The sequence below is a fragment of the Prunus mume genome, linkage group LG1 (genome assembly GCF_029339155.1).
Source record: "Prunus mume cultivar Tortuosa linkage group LG1, ASM2933915v1, whole genome shotgun sequence".
In the NCBI taxonomy this organism is placed as follows: Eukaryota; Viridiplantae; Streptophyta; class Magnoliopsida; order Rosales; family Rosaceae; genus Prunus; species Prunus mume.
This window is the reverse complement of record NC_142698.1, coordinates 24875113-24896299: the sequence shown is the minus strand read 5'-3', so window position 1 is coordinate 24896299 and position 21187 is coordinate 24875113. Positions and strand designations below refer to the sequence as shown.

The 21187-nt window shown below is 39.6% G+C and overlaps 4 protein-coding genes and 1 long non-coding RNA gene across 5 annotated transcripts; 4 read left to right on the top strand and 1 right to left on the bottom strand.

The window, feature by feature from the left end:
* The first annotated feature begins 8492 nt into the window (after positions 1 to 8492).
* LOC148921404 (uncharacterized) lies at positions 8493 to 11495 on the top strand. Its single transcript, XM_089044100.1, has 2 exons — positions 8493 to 8970; positions 9228 to 11495. Exons 1-2 carry the CDS (start codon positions 8680 to 8682, stop codon positions 9837 to 9839), a joined length of 903 nt encoding a protein of 300 aa, XP_088900226.1. The 5' UTR covers positions 8493 to 8679; the 3' UTR covers positions 9840 to 11495.
* Positions 11496 to 12206: 711 nt separating this feature from the next.
* Positions 12207 to 14159, top strand: LOC148921403 (UDP-glucose iridoid glucosyltransferase-like). The gene is made up of 2 exons (XM_089053690.1): positions 12207 to 12907; positions 13044 to 14159. Exons 1-2 carry the CDS (start codon positions 12427 to 12429, stop codon positions 13913 to 13915), a joined length of 1353 nt encoding a protein of 450 aa, XP_088909816.1. The 5' UTR covers positions 12207 to 12426; the 3' UTR covers positions 13916 to 14159.
* Positions 14160 to 14333: 174 nt separating this feature from the next.
* LOC148921402 (uncharacterized) lies at positions 14334 to 17348 on the bottom strand. Its single transcript, XR_016127516.1, has 2 exons — positions 17009 to 17348; positions 14334 to 15345 (listed from the first exon to the last, which is right to left on the bottom strand). It is a non-coding gene; the product is annotated as an uncharacterized LOC148921402 (long non-coding RNA).
* On the top strand, positions 14830 to 17738 carry LOC148921401 (UDP-glycosyltransferase 76E2-like). Its single transcript, XM_089053697.1, has 3 exons — positions 14830 to 15310; positions 15448 to 16069; positions 17347 to 17738. Exons 1-3 carry the CDS (start codon positions 14830 to 14832, stop codon positions 17594 to 17596), a joined length of 1353 nt encoding a protein of 450 aa, XP_088909823.1. The 3' UTR covers positions 17597 to 17738.
* Positions 17739 to 19355: 1617 nt separating this feature from the next.
* LOC103321561 (UDP-glycosyltransferase 76E2-like) lies at positions 19356 to 21113 on the top strand. The gene is made up of 2 exons (XM_008223379.3): positions 19356 to 19942; positions 20107 to 21113. The coding sequence occupies exons 1-2, from the start codon at positions 19465 to 19467 to the stop codon at positions 20979 to 20981; spliced, it is 1353 nt and encodes a 450-aa protein (XP_008221601.2). The 5' UTR covers positions 19356 to 19464; the 3' UTR covers positions 20982 to 21113.
* The last annotated feature ends 74 nt before the right edge of the window (positions 21114 to 21187 follow it).

The window sequence follows — 21187 nt, the reverse complement described above, 5'->3', positions numbered from 1 at the left end:
TTTGACCTTGAGTTTGATTAAGTCTGAGGGGAAATCTTACGAAAAGATCCTAAATTAGACCTTGACCAAACATTTACATATGTTTGTCATGAAGCTCAACAGCGAATGAACATGACTGGTGCTTCGGAAACCTCTGTCATGGTCGCTCAACTTCAAAAGAGGGCCCCAAACTTCGACCGATGGATCTTCTCAGAACAAGGCTTCAGGATCTCATCTAGAGAAGAAGTGCACTCACTGTGGAGAAGACAAACATACTCGTACTAGCTGTTACGAATTGATTGGGTATCCTGATTAGTGGGACCACTCCAAAGATCCTCGCAGACATAGGACTAAATCACTCCACACATCTTCCGACTCATACCCTATAAGTCCTGCTGTTTTGGCTACACTATCTCCAACATCTGCCTCTATAACCACACAGGTACCAAAGGTCATGTTTTAAATACTACATCCAAGAAACACACATGGATCATTGACATAGGAGCAATTGACCATATGACATGTGATCCTGGACAAATTGCCTCTCATACACCGTCCCCTTAATCGATGATGTCTAATGCTAATGGTACCCCCTCCCCCATGATTGGAGAAAGTTCACTCTCTCTCTAACTACCTCAATTTGGACTGTGTTGATTATTCCGTCCTTGCACCACAATCTATTGTCTGTTGTCCAAATTACTACGGCTTTGAATTGCATTGTAACTTTTTGGCCTACTTATTGTGTTTTTCAGGATATTCTGAGCAGCAAGACGATTGGTTGTGGTACTAGGAAAGGCAAACTCTACTACTGGACTTGGCACCTGACAGTGAAGCCAAAGTAGGTCAAGCTTTCGAGATTATGGGTGCTAGTATTGAGAAACAAACTGACAAGTATAGTTATAGCATAGACGTCTTGGACATGCTTTATTTGGATATTTATAGAAGTTATTTCCATCCATATCTACTAGTTTAGATATTTCAAGTTTTAAGTGTGACATTTGTGAACTAGCTAAGAGCCATCGTGTTCCTTTTCTCTTAAGTTCCAATAAAAGTTCGATTCCATTTTCTCTTATGCATTCTGATGTTTGGGGCCTTGCTAAAATTGCTACTCTAGGGGAAGCTCGATGGTTTGTCACGTTTATAGATGATTGCACACACTTGACTTGGATTTCCCTTCTCAAAACTGAAGGGGAAGTCAGTTCAAAGTTTCAACAGTTCCAACAAATGGTGGAGACTCAGTTTCAGGCCACAATGCAGGTTCTTCATTCTAATGGCGGAGAAATTCTCAACCAAGATCTTAACAAGTTCTTACAATCATGGCATCATACATCAACACTCATGCCCACACTTCCTAACAAAACGTAATGGCTGAAAGAAAGAATAGAAATGTATTGGAAGTAGTTCGTGCCCCTTTTATTTATGCCAATATGCCTCGGTCATTTTGGGAAGAAGTCGTCCTATCTACAGCTTACCTTATCAATCGAATCCCCTATAGTATTTGAATTTACAAACACCACTTCGAACATTTCGTCTCCATATCCAAATACCTCCCACCCAAAATCTTGAACCTCTGATTTTCGGCTGTGTTATATTTATACACTTACATAGTCACCAACGTAGCAAGTTGGAACCCTGAGCAGACAAGTGTATTTTCATTGGCTATGCTTCTCATCAAAAAAGGTATCGTTGTTATCATCCTCTTAGTCAGAAGGTAATATACCTCCATGTATGTCGTGTTCCGGGAATACTATATATTTTTTTTAGCAGCACATGAAGTGAATCATCAATCAATCACTCCAAAGATGTTTGATTTTTCCCTCAGGACAGCTCTCTGTTTCAAAGCGACTGGTCACATATCTCACTCGATCGGTCGCTCCCCATGAATTCCTCACAGATGAAGCCTCTGCTTCTAAGAGACCGGTCGACTCCATGTTGCCAAAATCAGGATAAGGAAATTGAATTGTTTTCTGCGATTTTGCCCACTCCAGAGATGCCTTCAGCTCCAGTACCACACCAATCACCTGCTGAGAATGTCATTCAAGTAACACCTTCTTTTGAAACTGATAACACTAATGAAATATACCATGATGATTTGATTTCAGAAAGCATAAGGGACACATACACCTCTGTATATCGTCTTCCAGAAAGGATGAACCATGGTAAACATTGAGTACAGTACGAAGCAGATCTTAAAGCCAAAGGAAAATACCTCATGAACAATTATATATCAATGAGCAGATTGTCTGAATCACATGCATACTTTGTGAAGCAGTTGGCCGACATATCTGTTCCCAGTAGTATGGCTGAAGCACTAAAAGACTCAAAATGGAAAGAACCCATGAATGAAGAAATGCGAGCGCTCCAAAATAATGCCACATGGGAGCTCGTATCTTTACCTCACAGAAAGAAGACAATGGGATGCATGTGGATCTATAATGTGAAACTCAAAGCAGATGGATCCTTTGAAAGATACAAAGCTAGACTGGTGGCAAAAGGGTACACATAGAGATATGGGGTAGACCACCAAGAAACCTTTGCCTGGTAGCTAAGATCAACACTATCAGAATCCTACTATCTCTAGTAGCAAATCTAGACTGGCCACAACATCAGTCTGATGTTAAAAATGCCTTCTTACATGAAGACTTAGAGGAAGAGGTCTATATGGATTTACCACTAGGATGTAGTGTAGCTCATAATAAGAAGAATCAAGTTTGCAAGCTCAGAAAATCACTATATGGGGATAGTTTGGTAGATTCACTAAGTTCATGAAGAATTTTGGATACACTCTGTAGGGGACTTTTTCCTCCAGAGCTGCAAATGGGCTGCTATAAAAAGGGCAGACTGATGAAATTGTCCCCTTTGCTTGAGTTTGAAAATTAAGCCCCAAAATACCTCGAAAGGGCAGTAGAGCCTTAGGAAGTATTTTGGTTACCTTCACCAACCAAAATAATGGCAGCTTACAGATAATTTATGCATGCTTACAGATAAAATTTTAAGCTTGGCATGAGAGGCATGTGGCATGGGAGCAAAAGCAACATGAGTTTAGCACTAAGAGGAAATTTAGGCTTTCTTAGAGGGAAAAAGGGAAGTGTTAAGGTGAGAAAAGAGAGATTTTGTAGGAGATTTGGCTAGGAAGAGAGAAATGAAGAACAATGCTCTTCTGGCAGCTTGACAGATACTCTGTTTGCCAGAAGAGAAGAATGGAGAAGATGGTGAACAGTGCACGAGACTGCTGGGTTTTTGTAAGTTAGAGAGAAAGCTTGCTCTCCAGGCGTGGGTTGTTTTTGTTGGGTAGAAGAGGCCTCATTTTATAGGCGTTGGAAATCATCCCTTCCCAAGAAACCCTATTGGTTTCTACCCATTTTGGCTAAGCTTTTCCCTTCCTTTCTCTTCTCCTCCCTTGGCTTTTCCTATCTTGGTGAAATTTCCTCTGTTTATTAGCACAAAATCAGGAACTTTGGGAGCTCAAGGCCCCATTTTCCCGCAGCTGTCTTAGTGATAGATTTCCATTCCCAGCTATTTCTTTTATTGCTTTCTTCTCTCTTTTCCATGGCCAAGTCTGATGGGAAAAGGAGTTGGGAAATATATGCTAGTTCGAAGGGTGTTTCTGGCAGCTCGCAGGTTAATATTCTTTGGTTCCTTGAATGTTTCTTGCTTGGAACTTGCTCCCCCCATGTCTGAAGGTTTTGTTTAATGAACCTGTAGACCTTCTCTACGTGGCTTCTATTTTTCCAGCAAAGGGCTGAGGCTTTTGTGGGCTTATTGTGAAGCTTTGTATGGGCCAAGGTAGTTCATTAAATAAGTGGGCTATTTTGTTAAATATTGGGCTTTTGAGTCAATAGGCTATTTGGGGCTATTTAGATTATTTGGGCTATTTGGGCTATTTCTTTTCCTCTTGTGCTCACCCACATGTTTGGGCCTAAGAAATGGGCTTGAGTCTCGAGGCTCCCAAGTAACCCGAGACTTTCCATTTCTCGGCCCATCAATGGGCCTCATGTTGATTTATTACCATCCATACCACAACCCACTCAAGCAAGCCCCGGGCATTTGAGTGGCTTGGGCCCACTTAGGCTTGTAGCGTGGTTGGGTGTGTAATAATGATTTCCTGCTTGGCATGGCATGGCATGTCGCTTGGCATGGCACATCGCTTGACATGCTTTTTATTATGCTTGATGGGATAATTAGCATGGATTTGCATGGCCGATATATTCTAGCATGACGAATTATTTATTTAGCATGGCATGTGGATTGCAACTTGCATGTGGCTGGTTTTTGTGTATTCCGCTTTACGCCTTTCCTTGATAGAGTGTCATTTTGGGCCGATAATTTATTTGGGCCCGATCGTGGATTTTTTGGGCCTCAACAGACTCAAAGTAATTCAGACCATACCATGTTCTTGAAGCGCAATGGTGAAAAAATCACTGCATTAATCACGTATGTGGATGACATGGTCGTAACTGAGAATGACGCATAAGAACAACAGAAACTACGAAAGTATTTCTCAGGAATTTGAGATAAATGATTTAGGTGCTTTGAAATACTTCCTTGGAATAGAAGTATCAAGGTCAGAAACTGATATATTTATGTCTCAAAGGAAGTATGTGATGGATCTACTCACTAAAAGATGAATGCTTGGATGCAAGCCTACTGACACATCCATTAAGATGAATCACAAGTTGTAGGAAGGCATGGATCGGGTATCGAACAATAAGGAACAGTACCAGCGCCTTGTTGGAAGATTGATATATTTGGCACACATAAGACCAGATATTGCATACATTATAAATGTGGTTAGTCAATTTATGCATTCTTCTAGTATTTCTCATAGGAATGTAGTTAATCGGATCTTAATGTATTTTTCAACCCCTAAAAAAGGACTAATGTTCTCCAAGAATGGAACTCTTGAAGTTATTGGATATTTATGTGCTAACTAGGCTGATTCCATTACAGATAGACACTCTACATCAGGTTACTTTACATTTGTGGGAGGTAACCTAGTTACTTGGCAGAGTGAAAAATAAAATGTGATTTCTAGGTCTAGTGCAGAAGTTGAATATAAAGGAATGGCTCAAGGAGTCCATGGATCAGAAGACTCTTGATAGAATTGGGTTTCAAACCATAAAAGCCAATGAAGTTACATTGTGACAACAAGTCAGCTATCGATATTGCTCATAATCCAATTCAACATAATCGAACCAAACATGTTGAGGTGGATAGACATTTCATCAAAGAAAAAATTGAGAATAAGATCATCTCCCTACTATTCGTAAAATCAGAAGATCAACTAGCAGATGTCTTAAAAAAAAAAGTTGTCAATGGAAGAGTGTTTTATGACTCACTTACCAAGTTGGGCATTGGTGAGGTATATGCACCAACTTGAGGAGGAGTGTTGACATGAGCCTTCCTAATTAATCAAGGAGATTTATTCCCTCGATTAATTAGGGGATTTACTTTCTTATTTTATATAGTTGACATATTCTTATATAATTAGGAGATATTCTCCTAATTGATTATTGTATTTATTTCCTTGTAAGTACTCATGTAAACTCCTATGTATACCTCTTTATGGAGAAAAATAGTATTAACCTAAAGTATTCAAACCATATTCATATTTTAGCACCATCTTTGCTCCTTTTTGTAAAACTATTATAGCAACAATGGCAGCACAAATGCAAACTCCAGTGCTTAAGATTAATCTATTTCTTTGCAAATTAGGGGAAGAGACTAATGCCTGAGTCCTCTTGCTACATATATATGGTTCAGATTGATTGAGCTACTGCCTCATAAAAGCTATTTGAGAAAGAGGTTGCATTGTGAAATGGGCACCCCAAATGGAAGTTTTGGCTCATGGCCTAGTGGGTGGGTTTTGGAGCCATTGTGGTTCGTCTGAAGGGGTTCGAATGTTATGCAGGCCGTGCTTTAGCGATCAGAAGGTGAATGCAAGGTATGTGAGTGAAGTATTTAAAATAGGAATACAATTGGAGAATGAATTAGAAAAGGCAGAGATAGAGAGATGGGTTAGAAAACTTATGGTAGATGAGGATGGGAAGGGAATGAGGGTGAGTGCCAGGGAGTTGAAAGAGAAAATAGATGTCAGTATGAAGGGTGGCTCTACCTACCATTCCATGAAATCAGCTTGTGGAGCTTATAAGGTCATTTTAATTGGAACAACAAGTGCTTTTTTTCCCTCAACTAAGTCCTTTGTCATTAAATATATAGTTGAGGCTTCATGCATCTGATGTAAACAAACTTTTCTTTGTAGTATATTACTCACTCTTGGATGAAATTTACTATTCCAATGCATTGATTTGTACAATCCAGGCTTTACATTTCAAAGTAGTTGAAGCAACAATATCAAGGTGATTCTATGAACTCCCACAATCACTCCATTACAAATCATTGATGGAAAATTGTTTCTCTTCTCTTCTTTCGTTGATGGTCGCTACTAACGAAAGAAGGCGAAGAGGTTATGTTATAGTATAAAATAAAGAAGAATAGCAAAGACATGAGGAACAACGTTAAGTGTCCACTACTCTGTTTCTTTAGATTGAATTGGGTGTATCTAACCATTAAGTTTTTTATCTTTGTGAAAAGCCCTACTACTTAAAGAAGGTCCACGACCCCTTACCTTGCTGAAGATTCCACACTCTTTCCACCTAATTTGACACTTAATTTTGGGCGTTAAGAGCTCATATGATGAGTAGCAAATAAGTAATTGACATCATGTAAGAGTCAAAATCTTTCTTTCAAATTTCAAAAACCACATGTGGCATTTCCCTTATGAAATCAATAAGATCATCTGTTTTATCGATTCATGTTGATGCTGATACTATGACCACCGCTATTTCATTTATAAAGGGTTTAGGGTGTAGAATTATAGGGTAAACTGCTGAATACCCCCTGAATTATCATGCTTGTCGAAATCTCCACCTTGAACTTTTTTTGCCTGCCAATTCAGCCCTTATACTAAATTTTATCGCCAATTTACCCCCCAATGTTAGTTTTTGGCAATTTCCATCCAAATCTCTGTTAAAAAAGTACCAAGTTAGGCATATGCTTTACTGTTGAATTAAAAATTGAATTTGTTTATCTAGTTCTTCAAGGAGCTCGAATGTGGGAGAAAAAATCGGGGAGGGGAGAGGGAATTTTGGTTTCTGCAGGGGGGTAGGAGGAGGAGGGAGGGGTCTATGAGTGGTGATTGGGAAATCGAGGGGAGAAGAAATCTGTGGGGTGGGGAGAAGAAATCAAAGGTGAGGGCGGCTAGTTCTGGTTTTGCGGATTGGAAAAAAAGGAGGGTTTGTGAGGGAATGAGGAGAAAGAAATCGGGCAGGAGGGGATTCGGTTTCTCTGGTGTGGGGTGGGAGGAGGGGGAGTGGCATGTAGGTGGTGAATTTACCCTTATATTTGACGGGCATTTGGATAGAAATTTCCAAAAACTAACAGTAGGGGTAAATTGGCGATAAAGTTTAGTATGAGGGCTAAATTGGCAGGCAAACAAGTTCAGGATTGAGATTTCGACAAGCGTAATATTTGAAGGATATTTGGCAGTTTACCCAGAATTATATCAAATATATAATTAAATGAAAATTCAAGACGACAAGTCGTACCAAGTAAACAGAGGATGCTGGTTCATCAATTTCTCACTTGAACTTAATAAGAAATCATGACAATAAAATTACTAACATATATAAAGAAAAAATAGTATCATGTAATGGCTAACTCCTTTTCTTTCTACAGATCTAGAAGCTAATGGCTGATCTTTATGTTTGATGGCAAGTGGGAGGTGCTCTTTTTCCTTTGGCGGATTTTCCTCCTTTTTTGGGGGTCTTTTATGCTAAAGGTTTTTTACAGAGGCCCAAACTTGCACATCCTTTTGTTTTCTTCTCCGTGTATTATGCTATCTGATTATTGAATAAAATTCCTTTTCATAAAAAAAAAACAAACAAACAACTAGTCATTGTTTTCTGAAAGAGGATGAGTAGGACTTATTCCAAGAAGATGCAGCCAAGTTTGACAAAGATGAGTAAGAAATATTACATCAAGTCAGTTCTTCCTCTAGAGCATTTCCAGCAAGCAGGCTGGGGAGGGCTGGGGGGCTGGGAAAAGCCTGCTTCCAGCAACCCAAAGCTGCCGAGGGCAAGGTGTGGGCCCCAGAAAAAATGTTGCTGGGCTAGCCCTCGGCAGGTCCACTGAGGAGCAAAACGCGCGTTTTGGGCCTCACGTCACGACGACGCAACGTCGTTAAATTTTTAACGTTGGCGCGTAACGCGCGCCAACATTAAAATTTGACGCGCCTTCTGGCGCCACCAACGGATCTATTACACGTGGCGCGCCGAAGGTCCGATCGGGTTTGAACAAAATCCAACGCTTCTCATTTTTCGCGAATAAAAAATGAAAAAAATCAGAAGTTGCACCCAACGGCTCTCTTCCACGTGGCGATGCTCTGCGCTCCAATGAAGTCCTTCCAAGAATCCAACGGCAATTGCTTCAATCTGCCAAAAATAATGAAAAAATGAAAAAAAAATCGGAAAAAATTTGAAAAAATACCCAAAAAAATACTGATGTTTTTTCCTATAAATACCAACAAATACTCTTCACTTTTAACACCACCTCTTCATACATTTTCTTCTCATTCTACCATTATTCACTTTCTAGTCTAAATTTGTTTCACTTTGAAGTTGAATTTTTCTAGAAAAATTTATGGGTTCTTCTAGTGAAACCGGAGGGGCATGGAGTGTCATGGAAGATGTTAGCTTGTGTGAGTCTTGGCTCCACATTAGTCATTGTCCCGTATCGGGCAATGAGATGAAATTCTGTCATATGTGGAAAAAAATTCATCAGGATTTTTGTGAAAGGGTAATTGGTACGACCCGTACAGATCAAGCACTATCTAGTAGGTGGAAAATTCTTAACAAAGAGTTGGCGAAATGGAGGGATGCCTTGGCAAAGGCGATGGACAACCATAGAAGCGGGGAAAACCTTACCAGTGAGGTAAATTATTTGTAATTTTTGTTTTATTAATTTCTATGTCATATTAAAGTTAATTTAAATATTTCTTGCAATTTATATATTTTGTTAATATTTCTTGTATTTCCAATATTAATATGAATGTTTGTTGCAATATTTAAATTTTGTTTTTCATTTCTAATAAATTGTTAAGGTTTCTTGTATTTCCATTATTATTTTTTTATACATGTTGAATTGCCAATAATTTTTAAAGTTTCTTGCATTCCTATTTTTTTTTATAGACTATACAAGCACAAATGTTTTTTGGTGCTACTGGGCAAGGAAAAAAAAGCTTCAACCATACCCATTGTTGGGAGGTGGTGAAGAATTGTAAGAAATTCCAAATTATTCCAACGGGTCCGACGGTAGTCTTGAACGAGACGCCACTCTATGAGACACCGGCATCGGATTCACCTATGGATTCCCCGATGAGTCAAGACTCACCTATCGAAAAGGAGTCGAGGCCTATTGGGAAGAAGGCGGCGAAGGCGAAGAGAGGGAGTAATGCTACCAAGTCATCATCTAAATTTTTGGAGGAACTTTCAAGGATGCAAGCCATGAGAATTGAAATGGACATGAAACAACAAGAGCACGATAGGGCAATTGATGTAGAAAATGCAAAAGAAAGGGAGTATGTACGCCAACAAAGGGAGTATGCACGCCAAGAAAGGGAGTATGCACGGCAAGAAAAGATTGAAAATAAGGATCGGGAAACAATGGCCATGGATACAACCCATATGTCCCCTGACACAAAACAATATTGGAAGCTAGAACGAAGGGATGTTATGAGACGAAGACTTTTTCGTGACGATGGACCTAGCAACACGGATTGGTTAAATGATCAAAACAATTAAGTTAGTTTGCTTGCCTTTCATTTCATTGTACCATTAAATTAGTTTGCTTGCCTTTCATTTCATTGTACCATTAAATTAGTTTGCTTGCCTTTCATTTCATTGTAATTTTTTTTTATTTAAAAAATTAGTGGTAATTCATGTATTTTATTTTATGAGTTGTATTGATTTTTTTGTAGTGAATGAAGAAAATATTCAACAAAATTCCTTTTTATTCAAAACATTCCATACATAAAAAGCAAACCACAACCAAAGCATAAAAAATAAACAAACCACAACCAAAGCATAAAAAATAAACAAACCACAACCAAAGCATGAAAAAAACAACAAAGCATAACTAAAAATACAACATAAACATAATGCACTAAAATAACTTCTTCACTTGACCTTTGAATTAACCTTCATTGCCTTTCACCGCCCACAAATGCTCCATCAAATCAACTTGACGGTGTTCATGAATATATGACGATTGCATCTCCGTGTAGCGCTCAATCATGCGATGCATGAAAGTACCGTCTCTAACTAACGGATCATGCTGCACTGGTTCTCCATTTGGCCCCATAGGTTTTTCATAAATTCGTGTTAAGGTCGTGTTCATGGGATCTGGCTCATACACTTCCTCAACATCATAATCATACTCATCTTCCACAATCATGTTGTGGAGGATGATACAAGTCATCATTATACTTCTGAGCACCTCCTCGTCAAATAGACGCGCCGCGCCCCTGATAATAGCCCACCGAGCTTGAAGGATACCAAAGCACCTCTCCACATCTTTTCTGTACCCCTCTTGATAGGCAGCAAAAAAATTTTCCTTCTCGGATCGGGGATGTGGAATTGATTTCACAAATGTTGTCCATCTCGGGTAGATACCATCAGCTAGATAATACCCGTTCTGATACACGGTATTATTGACTTGATATGTGATATTTGGGCATTCACCTCTCAAAATATCATTGAACACCGGGGATTGACCCAGGACGTTCAAATCATTTTGAGAGCCGGCAACTCCAAAGAAGGCGTGCCAAACCTGTATCAAAACCAGAATCGCTGCTCGAGGATGATGCTTTTCGCCCTTTCCGATTACCATAATCCCCTTGCCAAGCAGATGGACAATTTTTCCATTGCCAGTGCATGCAATCAATGCTACCAATCATTCCAGGAAATCCACGAGACTCAGCTTTTTGTAGAAGCCGTTGCAGGTCCCTTGGCGTAGGTCGCGCAGGTAGTCCATGGTGTCTGATTTTCCACTGCATCACAAAATCGCACCAAGCTCTCCAAAATAGTGGACTTCCCCATCCGGGCAATCTCATCCACTTGATCAGCAGATGACCCATACGCCAACATTCGTATCACAATGTGAACTTTTGCTCGGAAGCACCCCAAATCTCCAGCACAATTTTTCTTTTGAACAAAGTAGTAATCATAATTACAAATATCATGCATGACTTTATTGAACAAATGGGGTTGCATTCTATATCTTGCTCGAAAATGAACATCAGAGTACAGAGATTGTGGGATAAAATAATCTTCCGAAGATTCTTACCCCGAGAATGTCTATGTCTGTCCACATTCGATGCCCGGCCTTCTCGTGAACCACGACGGCTCTGGTTTTCTTCCTCCATCAAAGCAACGGCCACACCAAGTTGCTCATCTAGTTCTCTCTGCGCCTTTTGCTTGCAGCTCTTCTGCGCATTCTTACTCGCCTTTCTCGCTCTTGCCTATCCAAAACATCTTCCATGTCGACATTGAGAATGGAGAATGAAATCTAAAATCGAGAAATGAAATCTAAAATATGAGAAATGAAGATCAGAGAAGATATGGTGTGGGAGGTATGAATCTTTTATAGAAAAATTTAGATGATAGAGATTACACGTGGCGCAATTTTAGAGGATGAAAATCTTATCTGAAATTTGAAATTCAAATGAAATTTGGAATTGGTAATTTATCTGAATTTGAATTTCGAAATGTATCTCAAATTCAAATTTTGAATTTATCTCAAATTTGAATTTTGAAATGTATCAAATTTGAAATTTATCTGAAATTTATCTGAAATTTGAAACCAAAATCTTATCCGATATGAATAGTATTGACACGTAGGAACCCAAAAATATTATCCAAAATATTATCCAAATTAATTGTTTAAATAAACAAAGTTGTGAAAAAACAAAAAATGAATAGTATTTGCCAGAACTTTGAAACACACATTCTTTGGGAGTATATTCACGTGAATAGAATCTTAGGCTCATGGCAAGGCTAACTGGTGGAAATGCTCTAATGCCAGACACAACAACCAGCCAATATACTTTTCAATATAATTCATGAAGTGCACCAGCCAGCTGTGCTGAAAACTACAAGCTTATTATTAATTGGCTTATCTAAATATTATCTGCTTAGTATGGTCTCTGCAGGACTGAAGGGCGGCTACTCTATAATATTACATACTCAAGCCCAAATGAATTTCAAGGAGACAGTCAAGCAATATAAAGCTTACATAGCCGCAAGCTATTGAGTTTCTTTGTGTGTGTGTGTGCGCGCGCGTGTGCCCACGCTTATTGGTGAGACAGAAGAGGAAGAGGGAGGGAAGGAGATGGAAAAGAAAGCACAGAGTGGTCAACTGTTGGTCTTAGTTCCATGTCCATACCAAGGCACAATAAACCCTATGCTTAAGCTGGGTACCTTCCTTCACTCAAAGGGCTTTTCCATTTCAATTGTTCACACCCATTTCAACTCTCCAAACCCTTCAAACCACCCCGAATTCACCTTCTTTCCAATACCAGATGGCTTAACTGCTGATCAGATTTCATCTGGGAATGTATTAGCTGTTGTGTTTGCTATTAATGCCAATTGCAAAGCGAGTTTCAAACAATGCTTGACTGATAGAGTGACGGAACAAGAACCGCAGAACAAAATCACCTGCATCATCTATGATGAATTTATGTACTTCTCTGAATCTGTGGCTAATGATCTAAACATTCCAAGAATACTCTTACGCACGCAAAGTGCTACCAATTTTATTGCTCGCAATGCTTTGATACGACTTCATTTGAAAGGTTGCACTCCCTTCCCAGGTATGTGCCCTGTTTCCTCTTGTCAACGCTTCTTTCTGCAAACAAGGAAAGAGGCTAATGCCTGAGTCATTTGTCTTAGAGTACGGTGTTTATTTTTCTTATAAGTTATAACTAACACTATAACTCGGGATCACAGACTCTACGTTACTGAACTCGGTGCCCGAGCTTCATCCCCTCAGGTTCAAGGATCTCCCCATCTATATTTTCGACACAGTTGAAAACTATTCGAAACTATTGACTAATGCCAACAATGTTAGGACATCCTCAGCCATCATTTGGAACACCCTGGACTGCCTTGATCAATCATCGCTAGCACAGATCCAGCAACAATGTCAAGTTCCAATCTTCTCCATAGGTCCTCTTCACAAAGTTTCAAAAGCAGCCAACAGTAGTTTACTAGAAGAAGACACCAACTGTGTTGCCTGGCTGGACAAACAATCCCATAACTCAGTTATCTATGTAAGCTTGGGGAGTCTAGCATCCATCAGTGAGAAAGAACTAGCCGAAATGGCTTGGGGATTAACTAAGAGCAGGCAACCTTTTTTGTGGGTGATTAGGCCCGGATCAATTTGCGGTTCTCATTGGATCGAGCTACTGCCTCAAGGTTTCCTAGAAGCTGTTGGAGAAAGAAGTTGCATCGTGAAATGGGCACCCCAGATGGAAGTCTTGGCTCATGGCGCAGTGGGCGGGTTCTGGAGCCATTGTGGTTGGAACTCAACCCTGGAAAGTATATCTGAAGGGGTTCCGATGTTATGCAGGCCGTGCTTTACCGATCAGAAGGTGAATGCAAGGTATGTGAGCGAAGTATGGAAAATAGGGATACAATTGGAGAATGAATTAGAGAGGGGAGAGATAGAGAGAACTGTTAAAAAACTTATGGTGGACGAGGATGGGAAGGGAATGAGGGTGAGGGCCAAGGAGTTGAAGGAGAAAATAGAAGTTAGTATGAAGGGTGGCTCTACCTACCATTCCTTGAATGAGCTTGTGGAGTTTATAAGGTCATTTTAATTGGAACAAGAAGTGTTTTGTTCTCTTTTCTCAACTAAATGCTTTCTGGAAGAAATTAACATAATCATTCCCTTCCCCTAAGCCATCCTTACAGTATTTGGTGGGAGATGTTGAATGCTAGGCCTCTTTGTATTCTGATAAATAAGTAATGTACATCGTGTAAGAGTCAAAATATTGTTTCCACTTTCAAAAACATGTCCCTTGTGAAATAAATAAGATCATCTGTAACCTGTTTATCTGTTCATGTTGTTGTTGTTACTGTGCTTATGACCATCACCATTTGATTTATAAAGATTGACTATTAAGCATAGGGTTTAGGGTGTAGAATTATATCAAAAGTATAATTAAATGAAAATTCAAGACGACACGGCGTACCAAATAAATAGAGGATGCTGGCTCATCAATTTATTGCTTGAACTTAATAAGAAATCATGACAATAAAATTATTAACATAAGGAAAAAATAGTATCATGTAACAAACAACTAGTCATTGGCTGAAAGAGGATGAGTAGGACTTATTCCATGAAGATGCAGCCAAGTTTGACAAAGATGTTTAGGAATTATTACATCAAGTCAGTTCTTCCTCTAATACCAGACACAACAACCAGCCAATATACTTTTCAATATCAATCAATGAATTGCAGCAGCCAGCTGTGCTGAGAACTACAAGCTTATGTTCCAAACAAATGGAAAAAGACAAACTTATTATTCATTGGCTTATCTAAATATTATCTGCTTTGCATGGTCTCTATATATTACATACTCAAGCCCCAATGAATTTCAAGGAGATAGTCAAGCAATATATAGCTTCCATAGCCACAAGCTATTGAGTGTCTTTGTGCATCTGTGTGTGCGCGCTTATCAGTGAGAAAGAAGAGGAAGAGGGAGAAGAGGGGAGAGGGGGGAGGAGAGAGATGGAAAAGAAAGCAGAGAGTGGTCAACTGTTGGTCTTAGTTCCATGCCCGTACCAAGGCCACATAAACCCAATGCTTAAGCTGGGTACCTTCCTTCACTCAAAGGGCTTTTCCATTTCAATTGTTCACACCCATTTCAACTCTCCAAACCCTTCAAACCACCCCGAATTCACCTTCTTTCCAATACCAGATGGCTTAACTGCTGATCAGATTTCATCTGGGAGTGCAGTAGCTATCATGTTAGCTATTAACGCCAATTGCAAAGCTAATTTCGAACAATGCTTGACTGATAGAGTGACGCAACAAGAACCGCAGAACAAAATCACCTGCATCATCTATGATGAATTTATGTACTTCTCTGAATCTGTGGCTAATGATCTAAACATTCCAAGAATACTCTTACGCACGCAAAGTGCTACCAATTTTATTGCTCGCAACGCTATGATACGACTTCATTTGAAAGGTTGCACTCCCTTCCCAGGTATGTGCCCTGTTTCCTCTTGTCTACGTTTCTTTCTGCAAACAAGGAAAGAGGCTGCCTGAGTCATTTTTCTTAGAGTACAGTGTTTATTTTTCTTACTTATAAGTTATAACTAACACTATAACTCGGGATCACAGACTCTATGTTACTGAACTCGGTGCCCGAGCTTCATCCCCTCAGGTTCAAGGATCTCCCCATCTATATTTTCGACACACTTGAAAACTATTCAAAACTATTGACTAATACCAACAATGTTAGGACATCCTCAGCCATCATTTGGAACACCCTGGACTGCCTTGATCAATCATCGCTAGCACAGATCAAGCAACAATGTCAAGTTCCAATCTTCTCCATAGGTCCTCTTCACAAATTTGCAAAAGCAGCCACCAGTAGTTTACTTGAAGAAGACACCGGCTGTGTTGCGTGGCTTGACAAACAATCCCATAACTCAGTTATCTATGTAAGCTTGGGGAGTCTAGCATCCATCGGTGAGAAAGAACTAGCTGAAATGGCTTGGGGATTAGCTATCAGCAGGCAACCTTTTTTGTGGGTGATCAGGCCTGGATCAATTTGCGGTTCCGATTGGATTGAGCTACTGCCTCAAGGTTTCCTAGAAGCTGTTGGAGAAAGAGGTTGCGTTGTGAAATGGGCACCCCAGATGGAAGTTTTGTCTCATGACGCAGTGGGAGGGTTCTGGAGCCATTGTGGTTGGAACTCAACCCTAGAAAGTATAACTGAAGGGGTTCCAATGTTATGCAGGCCGTACTTTAGCGATCAGACGGTGAATGCAAGGTATGTGAGCCAAGTATGGAAAATAGGAATACAATTGGAGAATGAATTAGAGAGGGGAGAGATAGAGAGAACTGTTAAAAAACTTATGGTGGACGAGGATGGGAAGGGAATGAGGGTGAGGGCCAAGGAGTTGAAGGAGAAAATAGAAGTTAGTATGAAGGGTGGCTCTACCTACCATTCATTGAATGAGCTTGTGGAATTTATGAGGTCATTTTAATTGGAACAAGAAGTGTTTTTATCTCTTTTCTCAACTAAGTGCTTTCTGGAACGAATTCACACAATCATTCCTCCCCCTAAGCCATCCTTACAGTATTTGGTGGGAGATGTTGAATGCTAGGCCTCTTTGTATTCTGATAAATAAGTAACGTACATCATGTAAGAGTCAAAACATTTTTTCCAATTTCAAAAACATGTCCCTTGTGAAATAAATAAGATCATCTGTTTATCTGTTCACGTTGATGTTGTTACTGTGCTTATAACCATTGCCATTTGATTTATAAAGATTGACTATTAAGCATAGGGTTTATGGTGTAGAATTATATCAAAAGTATAATTAAAGGAAAGTTCAAGATGACACGGCTTACCAATACAGAAGAAGTAAATAGAGGATGCTGGCTCATCTTGAACTTAATAAGAAATAATGAAAATAAAATTATTAACGTAAAGAAATAGAGTATCATGCTACTAGGAGTCATCAATTTTTTACGGAAAGAGGACGAGTATGATAAAGATCAGTTCCCTCTCCTAAAACTACCCACAACTAGCCAATATACTTTTCAATCTTAGAGATGAGTATCCAAAGTTTACTTATTTCTTGAAACGCAATACCCAGCTGTCCTGAGAACCACATGCTTCTGTACCAAACAATTTATGGAAAAAAGGCAAACTTATTATTAATTGACTTACCTATCTGCTTAATGTGGTCTCTGCAGGACTGAAGGACCACTCTGTATTCTATTATAGCAACAATTGCAGTACAAAATGCAAACTCTAGTGCTTAAGATTAATCTCTCTCTCTGAAAATGAGGGGCAGAGACTAATGCCTGAGTCCTCTTACTGCTTATTTATGGCTCAGATTGATTGAGCTGTTGCCTCATGAAGGCTATTTGAGAAAGAGGTTGCATTGCGAAATGGGCACCCCAGATGTAAGTTTTGGCTCATGGATCAGTGGGTGGGTTTTGGAGCCATTGTGATTGGAACTCAACCCTGAAAAGTATTTCTGAAGGGTTTCCGATGTTATGCAGGCCGTGCTTTAGCGATCAGAAGGTGCATGCAAGGTATGCCAGTCAAGTATGGAAAATAGGGATACAACTGGAGAATGAATTAGAGAGGGGAGAGATAGAGAGAGCTGTTAGAAAACTTATGGTAGATGAGGATGGGAAGGGAATGAGGGTGAGGGCCAGGGAGTTGAAGGAGAAAATAGGTGTCAGTATGAAGGGTGGCTCTACCTACCATTCCTTGAATGAGCTTGTGGAGCTTAAAAAGTCATTTTAATTGGAACAACAAGGGTGTTTTTTTCCCTCAACTAAGTCCTTTGTCATTAAATTTATAGTTGAGGCTTCTTGCATCTGATGTAAACAAACTTCTGTTTGTAGTACATTACTCACTCTTAAATGAAATTTACTATTCCAATGCATTGGTTTGTACAATCCAGACTTTACATTTCAAAGTGGTTGAAGCAACAATATCAAGGTGATTCTACGAACTCACACAATCATTCCACTACAAATCATTGATGGAAAATTGTTTCTCTGCTCTTCTTTCGTTGATCGTCGCTACCAACGAAAGAGGGTGAAGAGGTTCTGTTATAGTACAAAATAAAGAAGAATAGCAAAGATAGGAGGAACAACGTCTAGTGTCCATTGCTCTGTTTCTCTAGATTGAACTGGGTGTAACTAACCATTAAGTTTTTTATCTTCGTGAAAACCCATACTACTTAAGCAGGAAAACGGGCTTTTACTCGGTGGTTCTCTCGAAACTAAGACGAACTAAAGCCAATTTCCTAGGACGACTCCTAAAAGATGGTTGCATTGATCTTTCAAGGTGTGTAACAATTTAGATATTTGTCATCTCTCTGAAAGCTGCATTGACATTGTTTTAGCCTTTTCTTGAGAACTATGGTTCGATGTTCTCTGGTTCTCATATATAAAAATGTTTCAGAGATTTGGATGACTTACTGCAACTGATAACGAAATCCCACGATTTAAGCCCAAACAAGTGCCTTTCAGCTCCTGCTCTCTGAGTGATCTTGGAAAGCTGACATCTTGGGCTTCTTGCTTGTCACACAAGTCATGTTCTGTTTCATAAGTTGCAAAAAGTTTCTTTGAGTTTCCATTCTCACTCCACATCTTTTCAACCAAAGTAATTAAAATGTATTTATGCATTCTCAATATATTATTACTAGCATGACAAATAAACACACACCTACACGAGCGGTACGATCTGGTTGGAGATGTTGAATGATGTTGGCAAGTACGCCTATTTCCCCTCTAGTATGATGGCCTACATGAAATTGCTTCTTCAGAACAAGAACAGCCTGGCCGTTGAACAACCAGCAACTTAATTTTTGAACTCTGTCCATTTATGCTATAAAGAGTGAACATCTTTCTTTCCAACTTCAAAAACCACATGTTGCTTGTGATATAAGACCATCTGATTATGACCTAAACCCTTTCGTTGAAGTTTAGGGTTTATAATTTAGTATTTATCAAACAAACAATCCGTGCTTATCATTCTCTCTTGAACTTATTTATAAAAAATAAATAGATTTACCATAAAGCAAAAAAAAAGGTTTTTAGAAGGTGAGCATTCAACCCAAAACCAATTGATGATGGATAGAGAGTTCTAAGATCATTTAAACCATTAAGTCAAGATTTCTTTCTGAAAGAGGATGAGAGAATCAGTCCTTAGCGCCTTAATCCATGAAGATGTAGATGATAAAGAACTGGTAGCTGAGTATCTCTATCAGGATAATGCATGACTGAGGCACTATACCATAAAGTCTGTCTCTTTAACCCGGCCAGTATATTTTCAGTACTTCAAAGACAAGATTCCAAAATTTGTTTAAAAACTACAACAACCAACTGCTAGAATCACATGCTTATCTCCACACAAAAAATTATATAAAAGAACAAATTTATTTCTAATTTAGCATGACATGTGCGAATAAAGAAGTGCCAAATTATTCACCAAAAACTGAATTGCTATATTATGATAAATTTCTATAAGCACCAACACAAAGCAAGACAGTTTCCAATAGCTGTAGCCTATTGGGGAGAGAGAGAGAGAGAGAGAGAGAGAGAGAGAGAGAGAGAGAGAGAGAGAGAAGAGAAGAGAAGAGAGAAAGAGGGAAGGGGAGGGAGATGGAAAAGAAAACACAGAGTAGTCAAAGGTTGGTTTTATTCCCATGTCCATACCAAGGCCACATTAACCCAATGCTTCAGTTGGGTACCTTCCTTCACTCAAAGGGCTTTTCCATTACAGTTGTTCACACGCATTTCAACTCTCCTAACCCTTCAAACCACCCTGAATTCACCTTTTTTCCAATACCAGATGGCTTAACTGCTGATGAGATATCATCTGGGAATATAATGGCCATTCTGTTGGCTCTTAATGCCAATTGCAAAGCGAGTTTTGAACAAACCTTGACTGAAGTGATGGAAAAAGAACCGCAGAATAAAATCATCTGCATCATCCATGATGACATCATGTACTTCTCTGAAGCTGTGGCTCGTCATCTAAACATTCCAAGCATCATGTTACGCACTACCAGTGTTACAAATTTTCTTGCTCGCAGTGCCGTCCTACAACTTCATTCAGAAGATCACCTTCCATTCCCAGGTATGTGAGATATATTTCCTGATCAGAACACAGTATACCGCTGGTAGTTGAAATCCCAAAATTCCAATGCTTTACTTGAATAGTAGATCTAATGTTTCCTTCTGCCATGTTGTATGATTTTCATTCTTCTTACTTATAACTAAGAGCACAACTCTGGATTGCAGACTCTCTGTCACTGAATCCGGTGCCCCAGTTTCATCCCCTCAGGTTCAAGGATCTGCCCACCTCCAACTTGGACACATTTGAAAACTATTCAAAACTAGCCGTTAATGCGGGCAATGTTAGGACGGCCTCAGCCATCATTTGGAACACCGTGGATTGCCTTGAACAATCATCACTAGCACAGATCCAGCAACAATGTCAAGTTCCAATCTTCTCTATAGGTCCTCTTCACAAGATTGCACCGGCAGCCTCCAGTAGTTTACTAGAAGAGGACACCAGCTGCATTGCGTGGCTCGAAAAACAATCTCATAAGTCAGTTATCTATGTCAGCTTGGGGAGTGTAGCATCCATCGGTGAGAAGGAACTAGGTGAAATGGCTTGGGGATTAGCTAACAGCAATCAACCTTTCTTGTGGGTGATCAGACCTGGCTCAATTTGTGGTTTAAATTGGAATGAGACATTGCCTCAAGGTTTCATAGAAGCTGTTGGAGAAAGAGGTTGCATTGTCAAATGGGCACCCCAAAGAGAAGTTTTGGCTCATGGCGCGGTGGGTGGATTTTGGAGCCATTGCGGTTGGAACTCAACCCTAGAAAGTTTATCTGAAGGTGTTCCAATGATATGCACGCCGAGTTTTGGCGATCAGAAGGTGCATGCAAGGTATATCAGCCAAGTATGGAGAGTAGGCGTACAATTGGAGAATGAGTTAGAAAGAGGAGAGATAGAGAGAGCTGTGAGAACACTGATGGTAGATGATGATGGGGAGGCGATGAGGATAAGGGCCAAAGATTTGAAGGAGAAAATAGAAGTTTGTATGAAGAAGGGTGGCTCTTCTTACAGTTTCTTGAATAAGCTCGTGGAGCTTATCATGTCATTGTAATTGCAACAACAGTTGATTTTTTACTACTAGGTCCCTTCTTCAGACATTGATAGATGAGGCTTCCTGCATATGGATGTCAAAAAAAAACTTCTGTTGTCCATCCTCCGCGTTGAATAAAGTAAAAATTGTTTTTTGGCTCTTGTTTCATTGATCTTCTCTACCAAACTAAGGAGGTGTAGGTAGTTCTGTCAGAGTTAAGACCACCA

Bases quoted from the DNA above. Each gene is read 5' to 3' on its own strand.
- LOC148921403 (XM_089053690.1), top strand. From the start codon at position 12,427: ATGGAAAAGAAAGCACAGAGTGGTCAACTGTTGGTCTTAGTTCCATGT. The intron at 12,908-13,043 runs GTATGTGCCCTG...TCGGGATCACAG, and splicing joins AGGTTGCACTCCCTTCCCAG to ACTCTACGTTACTGAACTCG.
- LOC148921404 (XM_089044100.1), top strand. From the start codon at position 8,680: ATGGGTTCTTCTAGTGAAACCGGAGGGGCATGGAGTGTCATGGAAGAT. The intron at 8,971-9,227 runs GTAAATTATTTG...TTTTTTTTATAG, and splicing joins GGGAAAACCTTACCAGTGAG to ACTATACAAGCACAAATGTT.
- LOC103321561 (XM_008223379.3), top strand. From the start codon at position 19,465: ATGGAAAAGAAAACACAGAGTAGTCAAAGGTTGGTTTTATTCCCATGT. The intron at 19,943-20,106 runs GTATGTGAGATA...TCTGGATTGCAG, and splicing joins AGATCACCTTCCATTCCCAG to ACTCTCTGTCACTGAATCCG.
- LOC148921401 (XM_089053697.1), top strand. From the start codon at position 14,830: ATGGAAAAGAAAGCAGAGAGTGGTCAACTGTTGGTCTTAGTTCCATGC. The intron at 15,311-15,447 runs GTATGTGCCCTG...TCGGGATCACAG, and splicing joins AGGTTGCACTCCCTTCCCAG to ACTCTATGTTACTGAACTCG. The intron at 16,070-17,346 runs GCCGTACTTTAG...GATGTTATGCAG, and splicing joins GGGGTTCCAATGTTATGCAG to GCCGTGCTTTAGCGATCAGA.